The following is a 21,454-nucleotide window of genomic DNA, read 5'->3' on the forward strand; positions in this document are numbered from 1 at the left end:
GCCATAAATTCAATCCCAGCACAGCAAAAAAATAAACTTGAAAAAAAGACTTTAAGTAAATCTCAACATAAAAAATGTTCAACTTATACCTCATAAGAGAAAAATTACTTGAAAATTAATCATGATTAATTGCCCAACTCATCATAAATTATTTCATAACAACCACGTGCTGTGTATATAATACGAAGCCATTTTCTTTACCTTCACTACAGAATGGCTTATCAACCCCTGAGAATCTCACAGTTTCCTTTATAATTTTCTGTAGTTTACAGTAGTCACACATTGCCATAACTTTATTTTTTCTTTTGTATTCATCAGAGCAAGTCTTGCCACAAAACAGAAACATTTTACCCTGCAGAGAAATAACAGTCATTAAGATCTAACTAAACAGCTGCTTTATTGTTAATAAATCCTTTTCCTTCTTATTTCAAAGCAAACTCAGTTGACTGTCAAAGATGAAAAAAGTACTTCTAAAAGTGCTTCTATTGCATAAGTTCCTATGCAATTCCTTTTATCATCTCTCCTTACCTTGTAGAAAAGAAGTTCTGGCTTTGTGGCAAACAGATGATAACAGTGCTGACACTTGAGTTTCACAACTGTCTGCGTTACCGCAACCTGCTGGGATTGTTCACCAAGAGTCTGGTGACTGGCTGCTATGGCAGAGCCAGTGACAGAGTTGGAGGAAATGGCAGAGGCAAGGCCACCACCTCCTGGTGGCCTTACTGATTGGCAAGGTGAACTCGCAACCACTTGGCCCTGAGACGGAGGCACGGCAGAAGACTGTGTTCCGTTTGGTTTGTTAAATACATTCTGAATGAACACAGGCAAAAATTTTAATCAACTGAGAAATAACTTAACTTGATATTTTTACTTTCTCAATTTAATTAATCCCACAACAGTTTTTAAAAATCGTATTTCTCATAGGAAGAGTTTCAATGACATACTTTCAAAATATAAGGACTGACAAATGCAACATTAAAAGGTTGAGACTTGACTAGAGTTGTAGCTCAGTGGTAGAGCTAGCATGTGTGAGGCACTGGGTTAGATTCTCAGCACTGCATATAAATAAGTAAAAAATAAAGGTCCACGGACAACTAAAATATATATATATATATATATATATATATATATATATATATATATATATATATATATTTATATTTATGTTATTTTTTTTTTTTCCAAAGGTTGAGGACTGGAATCCAGACTGCCCAGATAACAAACTCTCAGATATTTCTCCAGTAAATTATGGCAGGCCTCGCCTTCCCTCAGGGTACCTCTTCCTGCATGCTTGTCACCAACCAAATCTTTTCTTGTTTTTGGTAGCATTGGGGAATTAGACCCTGGGCCTGACACATGCTAGGCAGGCACTCTACAACTGAACCCATCCCCTGCACTGCTGCCCCCATACTTTAAAAAAAAAAAAAACTTTGAGACACGTTCTCACCTACATTGCACAAACTGACCTTGAACTTGCTATCCTTCTACTTCAACTTCTGGAGTAGCTGGGTTTGCAGGTGTGTGTGCCACTACACTCAGTTACCAACTCCTAATAGCTATTATAACACTGTGGCTACCAGCAGTCTCTTTTCTCCTTGGGACCAGAGATACCACATCAGGCCTCCTTCCACCCAGGATATCACAAAACTCTATTCTTTTTGTGTGGATTGCAGAAAATAGAAGAAAATGGGACAAGTGGATGCTTACAACTACATGCGAAGAGTTGTTAAGTTTCTGGCCCAGAATGACAGTAAGGGGCACATGAGCTCCCAAAGGCTACTACTGTACTTCACCATACTATAGCCTAGTCTCCATCCTTCAGAAACGGAGAGAACCAAGGGAGAAAGTAGAAGGGAAGAATAGTTCACCTAAGTACCCTGAATAATGAAGCCCTATGTCCAGGCTTAGATAATTCATACAAATAACCTCTGGAACCCAGGCTGAACAGAATGTTTTTCTTTTTAAATATGAAGTTTTTAAAGTATAGACCTTCAGCAGTTAACATTTTGCCATGGAATAAAACCTAAGAAAACTACAAGGATTAAACACTACCTTAGATTGATCATACCTGGAAAGCTACCACACAGTTGGAGCTACAGAAGCTGTATATAGTTCCATTTGACATGGCTAGGTGATACTGAGGGATTGCAGAGGTTTTACAACTGTGACATGAAACCTGGACGCCTTGATGACAAAAAAAAAATAAAAAGCAATGAATACATTATAAAAATGAACAAATAAAAACCTATAAGTGGAAGAAAAAATAATCAAATATTCAGTACAACGGCACAGCAGAGTAACCTGGGGAAATTAGTTCCAAAACTCCATGAGGATTCCAAAATCCGTAAATGCTCCATTTCCTTACATAAAATGTCACAGTATTTGCATGTAATCTATGCATACCTTTCCAAATATCTTTTCATATACTTTAAAGCATCTCTGGATTACCTATAATACTTGACAAGGAAAAAAAATGTCTGTATATGTTTAGTACAGAGGCAATTTTTTTCTGGAATATTTTTGATCCAGTTGTTTGAATCCATGAATAGGGAAGCTACAGATATGGAATACCAACTATAATAAACAACAACAACAAAAATAAAGAACAAAAAAAATCAAGGAATTCTATAATAATTTGTAAATCTAACCACATCTAACCTTTATTAACTCCTATTTAAATAACTAACCAGAACTTACAATTATTTTTTCTTTCTTCTCATATACAAAGCCTATAAAATATATATACAATTATTTGCATTTAAAAATCAGTTTTTTAAATCAAACTTGAGTATTTAACCCTACAGATAAATTTAGGTTGTTAGAAAATGAAAGAAAAGCAGTTACAGGCTTCTTCAACAGTTACTAATCTATAAATTTATCAAATTTAAACATTACCTGAAGAAGTAACAGTTTTAACTCTGTAAGCAGATAAGCAATTAATAGAACAGAAAAGTTCTGTTTTTCCTGAGTCATTTGTAGTCTCAATCATTTCAGCAGAGCGCCTCAATGATTTCCCCAGAGCATAGGGAGGAGTTTGAGCCGAATTCTATTAAGAAAACAAAATAATGTTTAGATATTTAGTGCAAGCACACATAACTACATATTGTTCTAAAAAGAAGAAAAGCTACCTTTAACAATTGCCTTTGACTGAAATATTTGAGCATGACAAGTAGACTTTTCTGAAAGTTGGAAAACAGGTTTTTTCAGACAATAATAAGATTGAAGAAAAGTAGTAGCTACTCAGACTTTAGCGAGAACAAAACACATTACAAGTAATAAACAAGGAAATAACATACTTTTCTCATCATAAATAACCAGAGAGGACCAGGTGGTCCCTGAGCCAAACAGCCATCCTCAGTATGGACCTAAACCTCAATCTAGTAAAATCCACCACCATCTTTAAAGCTACTTAACTTATGAGACTCTTTAGTGAGAGACTGAAATGCTATTTTATGCATATCATGAGATCTTACAGTACTACTTTTTTTTTTAGTTTTTTTATACTTGGACACAATGCTTTTATTTTCTTTATTTTTATGTGGTGCTGAGGATCGAATCCAGCGCCCTGCACATGCTAGGCGAGAGCTCTACCTCTGAGCCACAACCGCAGCCCCAGAACTACTAATTTTTTTAAACTGAATTTCATAATAAAGTCTGCCTGTAAGTTTGTTGCAAGAAATAATTGTAGTATTAAATGGCTATTATTTATACAACCAATCTTTCTGAATGCTTAATTTAAGTCAAATCCCATGCTAAGCAATTAACATAGACTATATCATATCATTCTTAAAACAACATAGTGATGTGCTTTCAAAAATTACATTAACCAAAGTTTAAAAAGCAACTTTAGTTAAATTCAGATAAATAGAAACAGGAAATTAAACTTATTCCATCACACTCCAAAGTTTTGGCTCCTAACTGCTATATAATGGTCTCAGTAAGAAAGTAAACAGCAGGAAAATGTAAATTGTGAAGTTTCACATAATCTTCCTAGCAAAAGAGGAACATCCTTTATGCAATGGACTGAGTACAACACCAGTAACAAAATTAAACATGGAACTGATTTTTGGATCATTTACAAAATATCAGATTCTATTCCTGTGAAAGTAGTAAATAGACTGCCTAAGTGGCAACTCCTAGAAAAGATATACTTTTTAATCACGAATGTACATTCCTAACAGCACAACAGAATTACCAAATCAAAAACCTGGTCAAAAAAAAACTGTCATTCAAATTCTTTTTGTTTTTAAATATTTATTTTTTAGTTGTAGGTGGACACACAGTATCTTTTTTTCATTTTTATGTGGTGCTGAGGATCAAGCCCAGTTCACATTCTTTAAAAAAAAAAAAAAAAAAAAAAACAACTAAAAACCCAAATCATTAGAAATAATCAAATTTACAAAGTGATATTTTTAATAACCAGATTAATCTACTATTAACTATAATAAATAAAATCAGCTAAAGTATTTTAATACTTAAGCCAAAATAACAATTAAAAATAAAAAACAAAATGACAATTAAGTTCAAAATACTCTTCAGAATAAAAAAGATGCTGGGAGTGGTGGCACACGCCTATAATCCCAAAGGCTCAGGAGGCTAAGGCAGGAAGACTGCAAGTTAAAAGCCAGCCTTAGGAACTTAGCAAGACCCTGTCTCTAACATAAAAAAAAATGGCTGGCAATGTGGCTCAGTGGTCAAGCAACCCTGGGTTCCATCCCTGGTGCCAAAAACAAACAAAAAAAAGGTAGTTTCCCAAGATTCACTGATTATCACCTTTTAACTTTTGCTCATAGTTTATTAACAATAAGGAGTTTTCTTCACAATTTCACAAAATAGTTCACACAGCAAATCATGTAATTACCTATGAATTCTTAGGCATGAAGAGAACCTTAAAGTAACCTACTCCACCTATATCATCTTACATCACAGTCACCCCTGCAATATCAGAATCACATTTTCCTGGAGAGGAAATCACATTAGGTTGAATGGATGGCAGGAGCTTACTCTTTTACTCTGCAGTTCATCCCTACTCAGCCAGCTCAAGAGTAAGCCTGACTATGCATGACAAACTGATATTCATACCTGCTTGTATGCTGTAACACTTGTTGAACTAAAAACCTTCTGGGATTGGCAAGGTCCAGAGCTACTATAGCAATAGCTTCCACAGTTCTCACAACAGTTCATGGTGAGGTTGTTGGTGGAGTGAAATTTGGAAAAACAGGCATCACTACAAAGACCATGTACCACATTTTGATATTTAACTTCAAATCGAACCTAGGAAATAAACACACAAACACACACACACACACATATAAAGTAAGTGCAGCCAGTTAAAAAAATCTCTGATCTTTGAGAAGAGTCCCAATAAAAGTAAAATGTAACTTACATCAGCATTTTTCTGACACATACTGCACTTTGTCGAAATGCTATTGGTATATATGGTAACAACAGGTTTTTTCTTTAGCTCATAAGAAGACAGGCATGATTGGCTGCAGAAATCTTTGCTAAGAGAAGAATTTTCAAACCGGGTTGTGATCACATCCTTTATATTTAAAATTTCTCTAAAAATAAATAACAAAGGCAAAACAAAATGTAACTTTCTCCTCTTTGTAAGCTAGTATTTACCCCTGATATTTACCAGGGGCAGCTAGAAAAAGAACTTGAATAAAGCATATGAAAACCTGGAGTTGTGGCTCAGTGGCAGGGCGCTTGCCTAGCATACATGAGGCACTGAGTTCGATCCCCGGCACCACATAAAATAAACAAATAAAATGAAGGTACTGGGTCTATCTACAAATTAAAAATAATAATAATAATAATCTGGGTTGGATGATTATGTTCTGTCACTTATCAGCTGAGTAACAATGAGTTAGGCAATTACTGTTTCAATTTCCTCGTGTAAATGGGGTTTATAATATCTAATTCACAGATGTGTGGAGGGAGAACTTCATTTAAAATATAAGCAGTCAGTGGGGCATGGCTGCACATGCTTGTAATCCCAGTTACTCAAGAGGCTGAGGCAGGGGCATCACAAATTAGAGGCCAGACTGTTCAACTTAATAAGACCCTGTCTCAAAACAATATAAAAAGAGGCTAGGAATAGCTCAGTGGTACAGCATTTGCATAGCATACAGGGGGCTCTGGATTCAAAAAAGAAGTTCTTAATTAAAAATAAAACAAAAAAATATAACTGGCCAGTAGCTCATGACAAAAAAACAGTGAAGCTTCCAGCTCCAACCAAATTTCATCTCTAGAGTCAATAAGACTAAATTCAGTGGCCATCCCGTAACTCCAGACCTCAAGATATGTGTCCTCTTACTCTCCAGCAACTGCCAAGAATAGAAATATGAATGAGACATTATGTGAAATTTTTTAAAATTTAAAAATACAAGATTTGAGGAAATGGAAACTACCAATGACTAACATAAAAAATAAGCATGACATAAATGAGACAGGAAGAACACAAATAACTGAATAATTGTGTGCGATTTCTTTTTTTTTTTTTAATTGTATGAGATTTCTAGAGCCATTTTATAAGAGCTAATTATTGCAATTAGCACTGATGGAAATACCCTGGTAAAAGAGAGCTTAAATATTAATATTCCTCCCACAAGTATAAAAATCAAAGGTAACAGTCATTAACTAGAAACAGTAGTCCAGGTCAAAATAATAATAATGGCAGTAATATTATATATAAGTAAACTGAGTAACTAATATGTGCCAGGCATTATTCACTTTACTCAATTACCCTATTTATTTATTTGGTACCAAGGATTGAACCCAGGGCCCTTAACCACCAAATGAAATCCACTGCCCTTTTTGAGACAGGGTCTCACTATGTTGCTGAGGCTGGCTTTAAACTTGCAGTCCTCCTGCCTCAGCCTCCCGAGTTGTTGAGATTACAGGTATGTATCACCACCCCTGGCTCAATTACCAATTTAAATATCATAAAAACACAAGGAGGGAAATATAATTGCCACTTCACGAGTAAGAAAAGCAAATGAGAGGTGAAATCACTTGTCAAAGTTGTACTGTTGGCCAGCAGTGATGGCAGAGTACAAATGCAGGCAGCCTGGAATTAAATTGTTCCACTAACTTGGCTCCCATCTGTATCTTTATTATGCAGAATAAAAAAGTAAATAGATATGCTTATATGTAAGTGAAGTATTAATTTTAAAAAGTATCGCTCTGTTTTACTAAAAACAGCAATAAAGAATTTTACTTAATAAGGCATATCTGCCAGTGACATAGTGTATGCATAAGTTATTCAATAAGAACGACTTTTTAAAAAAACTGTGCACACAAATACAAATGCACTCCAAACCTTATGTATTCAAATGAGTGTTAAACCTTAACATTTATCCCCTTATGTATTCAAATGAATGTTAAACCTTAACATTTATCCTGGGGAAAAAAATTATACCTGTTGCCATAATAACATGGCTCAAAACATTTTCTTCTATTTTCTCTTCTTTCCCTTAACTTCTCTTAATTTATAAGAACCTAAAACCATTGTTTAATTGTATGACTGAATATCATGCTTGACAGGGTAACTCAGTTTAATCACTCACTATACTGACCTGATAAGACATCAAGTAACTTTTTTTTTTTAAATCCATGCTGAAAAGACAGATTTGTACCCTAAATTAATCTAAAAGAATGTTCCATACACTCTGAAGGCAATATCCAGAGATCAAAAACTTTTTTGGGGGGCTGCTCAGTGGCAGAGCATTTGCCTAGCATGTGTGAGGCCTTGGGTTTAATCCCTGGCACCACAATAAATAAATAAATAAATAAACACATGAATAAATAAATCTAAACAAGGGCAGCACTGTGGTAAAAAGTCACCAACCAGCGTGGCTACTTTAAAAACTATATTATACACTCAGATGTGTAAGTCATGCCAAGTTCTTTAAAACTTAATTCATTTTATATTGATATTCAATATGTTGAAACAAGATATCTAAATACAAAACTAGATTTACTCTTTCATTTCAGTTTCATTAAAATGACATTAACAGGGCTGGGGTTGTGGCTCAGTAGTAGAGTGCTTGTCTAGCATGCCTGAGGCACTGGGTCTGATACCCAGCACCATATAAAAAAAAGAAACTGAATAAAGGAAATAAAGGTATTGTGTCCATCTACGAATAAAAATATATATTTAAAAAGACATTATCATATTAAAGTATAAAAAGGGCATTTTAAAACAAATTACATTTGAATATACAAATAAAACCCTGAACAACACCTCTCCCTTTTGGAGATTTTTCTTTTAGCAGAATTTACTTTTAGATACCTTAAGCCAACATGTTGGGAGTCGCCTGGGCTCCAAAGACTAACTTCCCCATCCCCTGAGAAGAGCCGTCCAGTGGTGAGCCCTGTTGGCTCACATGATCCTTACCCACCAATCAGACTAGCCTTGCTGGCTCAATGACCCTTACCCACCAATCAGAAAGCACCCCATGCCAACTGTCAAACCATTCAACCATTAAACTGTCATAACTGTCAAACTACCCCCGGCTCTATAAATATGCAGAGGTGTTGCTCAATAAACGGCATTTTCTCCAACGACGAGCCTTGTTCGTTCTTTCAAACACACCAACTAGATAAAGAAACTGTCACCTATCTTCAAAGATGAAAGAGCCTATAAAGTATACACAATAATAATGCAAAGTAATAATTATAAATAGTAGCACATAAATATTTAAAATTTATTATTAACAGTAAGATTCCATCTATCAATTATGTGCTAGGTAATGTTTTAACACTGTCTTATTAAAATCCGAGGGAACCAGGCACAGTGGTACACGCCTATAATTCCAGTGGCTTAGGAAGCTGAGGCAGGAGGATAGTTCAAAGCCAGCTACAATAATTTAGCGAGGCCCTAAACAACACAGGGAGACTCCATCTCTAAATAAAATATAAAAAAGTGCTGGAGGCTGGGGATATAGCTCAGTTAGTAGAGGGCTTGCCTCACATGCACAAGGCCCTGGGTTTAATCGCCAGCACCACAAAAAAAAAAGGGGAGGTAGACTGGAGATGTGGCTCATTGGGTAAGCACCTTTGGGTTCAATACCTAGAACAACAACAACAAAAATCCTAGGGGGTAGGGAGATCAATAAATGCAAGGGACTAGGGGATAGCAGAAGTGGAAGGAGGCAGGAAGCGTTGGGGAGTGATATTGACCAAATTACTGTGTTGTTCTGTGTGCCTGTGCATGTATAAATATGTAACAAATCCTATCATTATGTAAAACTATGATGTACCAATAAAAAAATGTTGAAAGAAAAAACTCTTGGGGCTGAGGCTGTGGCTCAGTGGTAGAGCAGTTGCCTGGCATGTGAGGCCCTGGGTTCGATAATCAGCCAACATAAAAATAAATTAATAAAGGTCTACTGAAAAATAATTTAAAATAAATATTTTTTAAAAAGATGTAGATATTGGGCTGGGGCAGGGGCTCAGTGGTAGAGCGCTTGCTTAGTATGTGTGAGGCACTGGGTTCGATTCTCAGCACCACATAAAAATAAACAAAAAATAAATAAATAGTTTAAGGCATTCTGTCCATCTACAACTACAAAAAAATCTAAAAAAAAAAAAAGTAGTAGATATTATTTACCAGTGAAAAACTGAGATTCAGAAAAGTTAACATATCTCTCCCAAGTCACTTAGCTAATAAGAAGTGATGGAATCATAATCTAAAACACCAAGCTCTTTTTTTTTCTCCCCCTTTAGTTCTGGGGATTGAACCCAGAGCTTCACTCATGTCAGGCAACTGCTCTACCAATGAACTACCACCACTGATCTACAACCAAGCTTTTAACTTTTCTTCCTCTACGTAATCACTACTGACAACACAAACTTGCAACAATTTCATTTGCTGTCTCATTCATGTGTGATCTTGGCAGCTGCTAGCCAGTAAGAAGACATTTACCTTAGGATCTAGAGTTGTGTGATGGCCACTAAATCTAGTCCTACTAGCTCCAGCAAATGAAACTTGAAGCTAGAAGTCTCACACTTTCTTACTGGAATCAACTATCATGAAAATAGGCAAATCATGGCAAATTCTTCAAAAGTAAGATAAAGGAAAGTTTATACAACTTTCTGTTTCTTCTTCTCTCTGCATCTAAGCAGTATTATAAAGCAAGGACCCAAATAAAGGCTCACAAGGATATTAGAAGTAAACACCTATTTCTGTGACCACTTAGCAGTTTTTGCCTTCTAAAAAATTAAATAACTTTCATATATTATTAAGAATGAATCTAAGCTGGATGCAGTGGCATGTGCCTGTAAACCCAGGCACTCAGGAGGCTGAGGCCAGAGAATGGCAAGTTTGAGGCCAGCCTCAGCAACTAGCAAAATAAAATAGAAAAAGAACTAGGGATGTAGTCTCAAAATAAAACAGAAAAAGAACTAGGGATGTAGCTCAGTGGTAAAGCACTCCTCGGTTAAATCTGGAGCGCACACACACACACACACACACACACACACAGACACACACAAAAAAAGTGATACTAATGTATCTATACCTTTGTGGGGGTACTGGGGATTGAACTCAAGGGTACTTGACCACTAAGCCTCATCCCCAGCCCTATTTTTTTGTATTTTATTTTAAAAAAAAAGGGTCTCACTGAGTTGCTTAGTGCCTTGTTTTTGCTGAGGCTGGCTTTGAACCCATGATCCTCCTACCTTAGCCTCCTGAGCCACTGGGATTATAGGCATGCACCACCATGCCCAGCTGTATCTATACTTTAAGATAGCTTTTAAACCAATTCTAAATGGTTGTTGTCCACATTTACAGAAATATGAGTGGTCCTACAATTCCAAAAATGGTTCATTTCTTTCCATGGTAAAATTTAAACTGAAAGAGGCAGAAAACTGGTTTAGGCAATACTTCTAACACCAAGTTACTTATATAACGTTGTAAAACTTCATATAATTAAAAAACAATTTCCATAGAAATGTGTCAAAGAGACATGAGGTAGCAACATGTTTAAACGAAAATATATACACATTTTAAAAAAGTAAAAAAGAGATATCATTAAGAATTTTATACTTTGAGCAGTTTGTGCAGGTTTTCTTGGGAGGAAGTGGTAGGCAGACAAGTGAAGAATATCCGATAATACATCGTGTGGAACAGAAGAGCTGAGTAGATCCTGTCTTGTGATATGCAGTTTGACCCTTGTAAAGCATCTTTTTACAACCAGAACAAAAAACCTGAATAGCTACAGGTGGAACTGAAGGAACCAATACTTTTGTGCCAGGTGGTACAAGAGAAAAGCCTGAAGTCAACTGCTGGGCTAGCAAAATAAGAAAAAAAAAACACCAGTTTTAGTATTTTTTATATATGCAAAATATTAAATGTATATATAATTCTTTTTTAGGACATATAATCTGTTTTGAAATTCAATGAAACAATGTTCTAAAACAGGGGTTTCAAACTTTTTAAATTATGACCTATAAAAATTAAATTTTACATTATAACCCAGTTCTCACACACATTTGTGTGTGTGTGTGTATAATTTAATAATTGAAACAGAAGTTTCAAGAAATAGCACATTTCCCTGCTATACACATCACATTCTGATATATTCTCATTCTATTTCCTTTTTTTAAATGATGGTGAATAACAGCTCCCAATTTGAAAAACATGCTCTAAAGGAGAAGACTTAGATGAAGAGGTGCTTTCCCTCAATTGTATTAGACAGAGTAAACAAATATTAACAGTATTAACTCACACAGTTCTATTTCTTACCAAGAGAATTGTCACTAACTGAAAATACAGCACTGATTTTCAATTCACTTTCTTGAGTTTTTGGCTGTTGGGCATGTCCATACTCCTTTTAAATACAAAGAAAAAGAGAAAAATGAATAAAATATATGTAAGTAATTCTATCACATTCATATCTTTTATATTTTACTCACAATCACCTTCACAAATATCTCAAAAGTCAAAATTTGAAAGTTATTAGAGTAGATTTAATCTTCATAAAGACAATCTTTAGAATTGGAGAATATTTTATAAAGCTATATCCACTTTCCAAATATAATCTTGATGTATGAGAATAATATACAGTTATTCCAACCCAGACTACTACTCATTTTCTAGGATGTATTTACAAGGGAGCAGTAAATGAAATGAAATCTGGATGATTTAGAGATTAGATCTAAATCAGTAATTTTAGCCAAAAGACTTATAAGCTGTCATATCTGTAACGGCAGAAAAGAGAGAAGAATTTCAATGCAATCAACTCATTATGCACAAAGCATCACAGCCTAAATCAGATTTACCTTAATATACTCTTTAAAATGTAGAATAAAATAATCATTAAACAAATTTTTAAAAATATATACACCTATCTTGAAAAGGACTACCATTTATTTGGAAATCACGACCATCTTTTGTGTTAAAATGGCCTTACGTATTTCTGAATAAACAATTTTTTAAAAACTGTCTTTTCTAAAACAATGGATATAATAAATGGCAGTTAGCAAAACCTACCTATACTTATCAAAATAAACAACTATGTCAGTTCCAAAACCAAAAATTTTGAAATTGCTTTATTAAGTGCCAAAAACTAGGAACCACTGCATTAATTCACCACTTTCCGTGAAAGGTACTTGGACACCAAAAGAGGTGCTCCCTATAAGACAGAACTGTCCCCCATCTCTCACTCCTCATAAAACTCAGCTCAAAGTGGATCAAGGACCTAGATATTAGACCAGAGACCCTGCGCCTATTAGAAGAAAAAGTAGGCACAAATCTTCATCATGTCGGCTTAGGAACAAGCCTCAACCAAACACCTAAAGTGCAAAAAGTAAAATCAAGAATCAATAAATGGGATGGTATCAAACTAAAAAGCTTCTTCACAGCAAAGAAAACAAGTAAGAATGTGAAGGGAGAGCCTACAGAATGTGAGAAACTCTTTGCCACCAGCACCTCAGATAAAGCATTAATCTCCAGGATATATAAAGAACTCAAAAAACTTAACACCAACAAAACAACCCAATCAATAAATGGACAAAGGAAACAAACAGACACTTCACAGAAAAAGAAATACAATCAGTCAACAAATATATGAAAAAAATGTTAACATCTCTAGCAATTAGAGAAATTCAAATTAAAACTACACTAGATTTCATCTCACTCCAGTCAGAATGGCAATTATCAAGAATACAAGTAACAGGTTGGGGTTGTCTCTCAAAGGTAGAGCGCTTGCCTACTATGTGTTCAGTCCATGGTAGGCACTGGGTTCAATCCTCAGAACCATATTTAAAAAAAACAATTTAAAAATGAAGATATTGTGTCCACCTATAACTAAAAAAATAAATATTAAAAAAAGAATACAAGAAACAATAAATATTAGTGAGGATGTGGGGAAAAAACACTCTCTCATACATTGCTGGTGCGACTACAAATTGGTGCAATCACTGGAAAACAGTAGGGAGCTTCCTCAGAAAACCTGAAATGGAATCACCATTTGATCCAGTTATCCCACTCCTCAGTTTATACCCAAAGGACTTAAAATCAGCATACTACAGCGACATACCCATAACAATGTTTATAGCAGCTCAATTCACAATAGCAAAGCTATGGGACCAACCTAGCTGTCCTTCAACTGATGAAAGGATAAAGAAAATGTGGTACATATAAACAATAAAATATTACTAAGCCAAAAAGAACTAAATTTTGGCATTTGCCAGTAAATGGATGGAACTGGAGACTATCATGCTAAGTGAAATAAGTCAATCCCAAAAACCCAAGGCCAATGTTCTCTCTGATATGTTCTACTCACAACAAGGGGAATGGGAGTGGGCAGAAGTTCACTAGATTGGGGGGGGGGGGGGGGCGGGTAAAAGGAAAGGAAGGGATGGGGCATGGGAATAGGAAAGACAGTAGAATGAATCAGACATAACTTTCTTATGTCTTATATGTATACCCAACCAGTGTAACTCCACATCATGTACAACCACAAAAAATGGGATATTATACTCCATATATGTATGATATATCAAAATACATTCTATTGTCATATATAACTAAAAAGAACAAATAAAAAAATTTCAAAAAAGATAACTATTATACAATCTTTATAGAAAAGGAAAGTAAAGTTTAGAGATGTTCCGTAACTTGTCCAAGGTAACAAAAATACTAAGTATGAAAATCAAACCCAGGTCTCTCTTCCAAAATTCATGCTCTCTCTCACAGATGTACAAATACAATATAACTGATAGGATGAATTCAAACACTGGTCCCCAACTGAAATTAAGTTTTCTTCAGTTCTCTTTCATCTCATTTCTCTCATAGCACTTATCATAACATTATTTCATATTTTGAGGAATGGTAATGTGATTAATGGCTAACACACTAGACTGAAAGGACTATGTCCATTATGGACAAGGACCGTATCTGTCTTTTCACCTCTGTATATCGGATACCAGGCATAGTAAACAACAGAGAAAACTATGGTTTCTGACAAGAGAGAAACATTATCTTGGCTCTTATACAAGTTACTTAAACATTCTTCATTTCAATTTCCTTAACTGTAAAATAAAGATATTACCCATAGACCATTAGCAGAAAACAAATGATTTAACTAACATAAAGTGTGTAGCATAATGATGTATACCCAAAAATACCAGCTCTTATACTTAGTGGCCATAATAAATATTTTATGAATGAATAAATCCAAATCCATTCCATCCAAAGTGAATGGTCTTAAACATTACTTGATATTTATTTATTGGCACTCAGAGGTAGAAGTTAAAAGTACTAATATATACCTTCCTCAGTTTTGCCTTATTAACTACTCAATCTCTAATATTTTTCTTATATTCTTATTATATTTCCCTGGTCAGTTTCTTTTATTTTGCAAAATAACTGTTCTAAACCTTCATTACCCTCAAAACCATACCTCACATATTTCCTGCTCACTAGTGTTTCAATTTAATCAATTAAAAACAAGCAACTAAGCAACAAGTTCCTCAACATCCTGATTCCCGCTATCTATAAACTGATCAGCAAATTTTTCTCTTACCTCACAGGAAAAGGCAACCTTCTTAAAACAGTGCTTGTGTTCACGATTTTTCTCTTCCTTCTTCTAGCACTCTATCCTGCCTCCCTTTAACTACCACCTCTCTCCATCTCCATATTGGTTTCTTCCCCTCGAATTATAATACTCCCCTCCCTCTTCCCTCTCTAGTCCACCAAACTTCAATAAATGTACTTCACTCTTTCTCTACTTCCTCACTTTAATTTCTTCCCGAACCAATCAGGCTACTAGTTTATCAGAAATTATTTAAGATAACCAATCATCTCAAATTACCTAGTTCAATAAACACTTTTAGGTTTCTATCTTACTTGGCCTTATTTAAATCTGACACTGTCAATGATTCCACTGTCTTTGGTTATGTTATTTCATTACTACTAAGATATCTGCAATACACTGGATGTCTATGTCCCCTCCTCCCAAATTTATAAGTTGAAATCCTTATAATCTCTCAAGTGACATCTGGAGGTGAGCCCTGTGAGGTAATTAGGTCATGAGGGTAGAGACCTCATAATCAGCATTGGTGCCCTTATAAAAAAGAGGCTAGAGGGGCTGGGATTGTGGCTCAGCGGTAGAGCGCTTGCCTAGCACAGGCAGGACCGGGGTTCGATCCTCAGCACCACATAAAAATAAAGGCATTGTGTTATGTCCATCTACATCTAAAAAAATAAATATTAAAAAAAAGAGGCTAGAGAACTAGCTAGCTTTTTCACCACCTAAGTCTACAAGAAATTGGCTCTTCCCAAAACCCAATCATCTGGCATCCTGATTTCAAACTGCTAGCCTCCAGAACCATAGGGAAATTCATCTGTCATTTATAGACCTTACAGTCTATGGTATTTTGTTATAGCAATATGAAATGACTTAGTGCTACAGTTTGAATGTGATCCATCCCCTCTGAAACTTACGTTGAAATTTGATTTTCACTGAAAAAGTGTTGAGAGGTGGTGACATCATTAAATGGTGATCAGACCACTAAGAGGGATTGATGTCTTTCTTATAGGACTGAATTAGTTATTGAATGTGTTGTTATAAAGCAGGGTTTAAATTTTGTAACTTCCAAGCTCGTATGCTTGCCCTTCCACTTTTCCACTATGAGGTAAGACAATACTATGCACTCACCAGAAGTCAAGCAGATACTAATAACGTGTTCTTAGACTCACAGCCTCCAGATGTGAGCCAAAATAAACTTATTTATAAATCACCCAGTTTCAGGTATTCTGTTATAGCAACAGAAAACATATAAGACAGATGGTATCCTTAATTGTGTGACCTTTTAACAAACTACTGTCTGTTTCTTATGTATGTCTGCTCCTATTTAACCCAAAAGTTGCAATCACCAAGAGGATTCATGTATGTAAACTGCTTGCAACAGTGTTCAAGCTCTAAGTACATATAATAAGTTATTAATAATTATATCATATTATTATGACACAACATATACTACATATGGATACACTAATACCATCTGGTTTTTTAAAATATTTGTTTAGTTGTCAATGGATCTTTTTATTTTAATTATTTATATGTGGTGCTAAAGATTGAACCCAGGGCCTCACACATGCCAGGCAAATGTTCTACCACTGAGCCACAACTCCAGCCCCATACCATCTGTTATTGTTGTTGTTCACCATCATTATCATTTTAATATTTTTCTGTTCCAGGTTCACTGGTCTTGCAGTTCACCAAAAGAACCATGTATCTTTCCAACTCAGGACTGTTTTGAACACTCTTCTTCATGCCAGTTGCCTAGTCAATTTGTTCTTCACAATTTAGCTTACAAATCCTTCCCTCTGGGAGGCCTTCTGTAATTACTCCTATCCCCTGACCAAAAGTAGGTCAGAGTGCCCATTTTTAGGCTTTTCTTCCAAAGCACTTGTTATAGTTTGTAACCATACATATACAAATATTTTTTTTTAGTTGGCCAATACTTGTATAATCTGTCTTCTTTACTAATTAGTAAATTCTACAAGTAGGAGACTAAGGTAACTACTCCTGGGCCCCAGAGCATACAATAGACAACAAATACCTAACAGAACAAGAAAGTGATATCAGATATAAGAGACTTTTTTTTAAAAAATGCCAAATATGAAAAAAAATGGTAATTCATAACACTTTCTTTTTACAAAACAAAATAGTGTAGGGTTACCAAGATATTTTATCATTCAAAGCACAGAAATCTGATTAACCCATTGTCTTACTCCATTTTGTGTTGCTATAAGTGAACACCACAGACTGGATAATTCATAAGGAAAAGAAATTTATTACAGTTCTGGAGCCTGTGAAATCCAAGATATAAGGGTTATACATAGTCAGGGTCTTATGTGCTGCATCAGGGGAAAAGGCAACAGAGGATCCAAGAAAGAGCAAGAAGCAAAAGAGGGCTGAACTGGCTTTTATAACAAGAAGGCCTCTCTTGCAATAACTAACCCACTCCATGGCATCAATCCATCCTTGAGGACAGAAGTCCTCATGACCTAATTATCTGGTATTAGGCCTCAACCCCCAACAACATTGCATTGGTTAATTATGCATCCAACACATGAACTTTGAGAGTACAAAATCAAACCAAAGCACCCACCTAAGGGGGAAAGAATATTTGTTTTAGTTTATAAGCCTTAAACTGGCTAGGTAAATTTTTCAATTCAAAAGTAGACAAGAAGGGGGGGGGGCACTTTTTCAAAAGGAAAAGTTTACTTGAGCATTGTCAGGTTCTTCTTTAATTTTGTCCAGAAGCCCCTGTTGAGGTATCATTGCTTTGACACATCCACCATCCAAAGGTTCTTTCATTCTACTTTTTTATGTAGAGGCGTTCTAGTTTTATAACCAATAGATTTCTTCTTGGCAATGGATAGTTGGACTCCTAAAACAAAAATACACAATCAGTACACAGCTATTTAGTGTTTTTTTGTTTTGTTTGGTTGGTTGTTGTTTTTATGGGGAGGGGGAATCCTCCCCTTTATCAATGTTAAAAGTGTCAGGATTGAACATTTGAAAAACAACCCTCTGGAACCATGACTAACTGTTCTTTTTTCTTCCTGCTTTCTCTCCTTTAGTAACTACCTTAACATAAGAAAAGTCTTCTATCAACAGCTTGAACTTCCCTGTTAAAGACAAGCACTAATTTCTCGAAAATGTTTAAGGTTGCAAAGGAAATTAGAATAGCAGACCCAGCTGTGAGAGGAAGTTACCAATCTTTCAGAAGAATGGATTCAAGAAATACAGTTCCTAATTCCAGGAGTACTGACCTAGAGGTCTTATTTCTTAAAGAGGGACACAGCAACCTCCCCATATCTCTAACTCACCCTTCACTTGAACCCTTCAAGGGTGCCAATTCTTAGTCTAACGCTGGTTCAGAGGTCCAGACCCCATCACAACAATATGCCCTTAGTTAAAGTGGGTCACCTGTACCTTTCAGCGTCTCCATAGGGGTCAGGCCCCTCTGAATGCAGGTAACGCCATCCTGTAAACAAGAAACTTGGCCATTCAAGTCAGCTTCCCTTCCTCTAAAAAAAAATGCATATTAAAGTTGAACCAAATGGGAACCTCTCCAAACAAGACAAACAAGGAAACTGACAACTGCTCTTAAAGTCCGTGCCAAAGAAGACTTAAGAACTTTTGACCACTTGCCACAGTTTTAACCACCTAAAGGCGCTCATCCCTCCTCCGAGTTATTGCATGAGTTCCCAAGTTCCCATTCCCACCAAGAAGTCTCGTGACCGTCAGTAAGAACCGACGCCGCAACCCAGTCTTGGAGGAAGAGCATTGGACCCGCTGGCCCGTCAGCACGTCCCCAGGAGACCTCTGCTGTAGGAGCATGCCACCGCTGCCGCGCAGCCCACCCAGCGCCTCCTAGTCACGTGGGGCGGCTGCGCTCCGCCCCCCCGCCCGCCTGTCCTCCCGGCGGCGCCCCACCTTCAGTTGCCTCCCGGTTCCCGGAGGAGTCTCGAGCGGAGAAAGCAGAACAGGAACTAAGGCCTCGCGCTGGCAGGAACAGTATTTTCTCCTACCGGAATTCTGCGGGATCCAGCTTAACGCAATATTCGGCCAAGGGCGCGTGTGCAACCCTGGTCTCCGCCCTTCTTTCCCGTCATGCCATAAACTGAGCTGAGTGGACCTTGCCAGCACTGGTCTCCACCCTTCTCTCCCATCATGCCCCGGACCTGAGCTCAGGGAGCCTTCAGAGCCCTGTCTCCGCCCTTATTTCCCGTCATGCCTCAGACCTGAATTCAGTGGACCTTGCCAGCACTAGTCTCCGCCCCCTTTTCCCGTCAGGCCCCAGGACCTAGCAGAGAGGACCTTCACTCCCAGCATCCCATTTACCCCAGTTATGGTTGACTTCTTAAAGAAACAGATCCTTGTTAAAGAGTGGAAAAGGAGTTTGGGGTAGGCTGTCAGGGACGTTAGATGGCGCTACAAGTGTTCTGCTCTGTTCTTTAATGGCTGTTTGCAGAAAGGTGGCCTGTCAAGACAACATAATAAATAATACAAATAATACCTGACATTTCATGTATTATTCCAATTAATCCTTTTTTCTTTTTTTTTTTTTTTTGGTGGACTAGGGAAACTCAGGGGCACTCAACCACTGAGCCACATCCCCAGCCCTATTTTGTATTTTATTTAGAGACAGGGTCTCACTGAGTTTCTTAGCGCCTCGCTTTTGCTGAGGCTGGCTTTGAACTCATGATCCTCCTGCTTCAACCCGCATTCCCACCCCAGCTGATGGGGGTGCCATCCTACTCGGCTCCATTAATCTTGAACGCACCTCTAAGAAATACATTATATCTCTGAGATTATTAACTTGCCAAAGTCAAGTTTGAGTATTTTTTCATTCAACATTGTTTTGAAGATGCATCCATGATTTGTGTGGTTGTTTATTCCTTTTGCTTGCTCCGTAGTACTATCTTTAATGAGTATACTACAATTTGATCATCTATGATTGATGGTCCTAAATCGTTTCCAATTTGGGACTGTAAGGAGCATTTGCCATAGACATGCTGGGACTCACTAAGTTGCTAGGCATAAGGAATAGCAGCCACAGGCATGCTTAATCATGTCTGGTTGCAATTGACAGGAAGCATAGCTCCATGGACATGCGCAAAGAACATGCCCAGTCACAATTACATCATCTCACTGGACATAAATCAATGGACATTGACTCTCACTGGGTGTAACTAATCACCAACATGCACCACCAACTTGGAACTATATATAAACCACCTGTCCTGCAACATTGAAGAGCTTCACTCTGAGGACGTCAGTGAGACTTGGCAGCCTTGCTGTCCGTCCCCAGATGGACTCCACCATTCCCTGATATCCAACCATTGGCTGGAGAGAACCAGCGTACAATGACAAGGTCTGCTCTTTGGCTAAGAGAAGTCTGGTGGCATCAGAGGGACTTTGGGGCTTGTGGTTGCCCTAGGATTGTGTGACTTGCTTGTTGTGCTTAATTAGTGTGTATTGAATGCAAATTGAGGTGCTCCAGCACACCCCACACTTTTTGCATTAATTGTTTGATGATTGGTGTAATCTAATATACACTTGTATTCAAAGACAATCTGCCTCTGAGTAATTATTAATAGTGCCGCTTGCAACAGGGGCTATTAGGAATAAGACTACTGTGAATGTTCTTATTTTTGTAACATATGCACACATGTAATTGCTTGCATATATACATAAAACTTAAGTAGATAATGTCAAACAATTTTAGAAGGTGGTAATTTCAGTTTATACTTCCACCAGCAATGTGTGAGCATTTTAGTTGCCCGACATCTTAACCAATAATTGCTAGTAAAAATTTTTATAATTTTAGCCAACTCTTGGGGTACAGCCATATCTGGCTGTGGCTCTATTTATTTAATTTTTATTAATTTATTTAATACCAGGGATTGAAACCAGGGCACTTGATCATTGAGCCACATAACCAGCCCTTTTTTCTATTTTATTTAGAGACAGGGTCACCAGTAGTTGCTGAAGCTGGTTTTGCCTCCTGCCTCAGCCTCCAGAGCTGCTGGGATTACAGGCATGTGCCATCGCTCCTGGCTCACTGAAGTTTTAATTAACATTTCCCGCCAAGTGAGGAGGCACATGCCTATAATTACAGGGCTTGGGAGGCTACATGAGTCAAAAGTCAGCCTCGGCAAAAGCAAGGCACTAAGCAATTCATTGAGACCCTGTCTCTAAATAAAATACAATATAGAGCTGGAGATGTGGCTCAGGGACCATGTGCCCCTGAGTTCAATCTCAGGCATCCCCTCAAAAAAAAATTAATTAGTGCCGCAGTCTGGCTGGGCACAATTCATGAGCCACTTGTAAAGCAGAAACGAACTTTATTTTTAGAACACACACGCGGCACCACACTAGCTCTTCAGGAATTCCCTCAGAGCCCAACTGCCACCACAATGAGC

At 36.9% G+C, this 21,454-nt stretch overlaps 1 protein-coding gene across 5 annotated transcripts in view; it reads right to left on the reverse strand.

Moving 5' to 3' along the window:
- Zmym6 (zinc finger MYM-type containing 6) overlaps positions 1-19,235 on the reverse strand; it is a 37,829-nt gene extending 18,594 nt beyond the window's left edge. Inside the window, exons 1-11 of one of the 5 annotated variants that reach the window (XM_071617646.1) lie at positions 18,963-19,235; positions 18,459-18,510; positions 17,745-17,910; positions 11,753-11,837; positions 11,054-11,297; positions 5,387-5,561; positions 5,083-5,274; positions 2,896-3,046; positions 2,069-2,184; positions 529-810; positions 202-352 (exon numbers count right to left, since the gene is read on the reverse strand). In XM_071617646.1, coding sequence (XP_071473747.1) covers positions 202-352; positions 529-810; positions 2,069-2,184; positions 2,896-3,046; positions 5,083-5,274; positions 5,387-5,561; positions 11,054-11,297; positions 11,753-11,837; positions 17,745-17,837 — 1,489 coding nt within the window. In that variant the 5' untranslated portion in view covers positions 17,838-17,910; positions 18,459-18,510; positions 18,963-19,235. Of the gene's footprint in view, positions 1-201; positions 353-528; positions 811-2,068; positions 2,185-2,895; positions 3,047-5,082; positions 5,275-5,386; positions 5,562-11,053; positions 11,298-11,752; positions 11,838-17,744; positions 17,911-18,458; positions 18,554-18,692; positions 18,929-18,962 lie in introns of those variants that run through there. The other 4 variants (XM_027937488.2, XM_071617647.1, XM_071617644.1 and 1 more) reach the window with 4 other exon arrangements.
- Between the last annotated feature and the right edge of the window lie 2,219 nt (positions 19,236-21,454).

This window comes from Marmota flaviventris, chromosome 10 (assembly GCF_047511675.1).
Source record: "Marmota flaviventris isolate mMarFla1 chromosome 10, mMarFla1.hap1, whole genome shotgun sequence".
NCBI classification, from domain to species: Eukaryota; Metazoa; Chordata; class Mammalia; order Rodentia; family Sciuridae; genus Marmota; species Marmota flaviventris.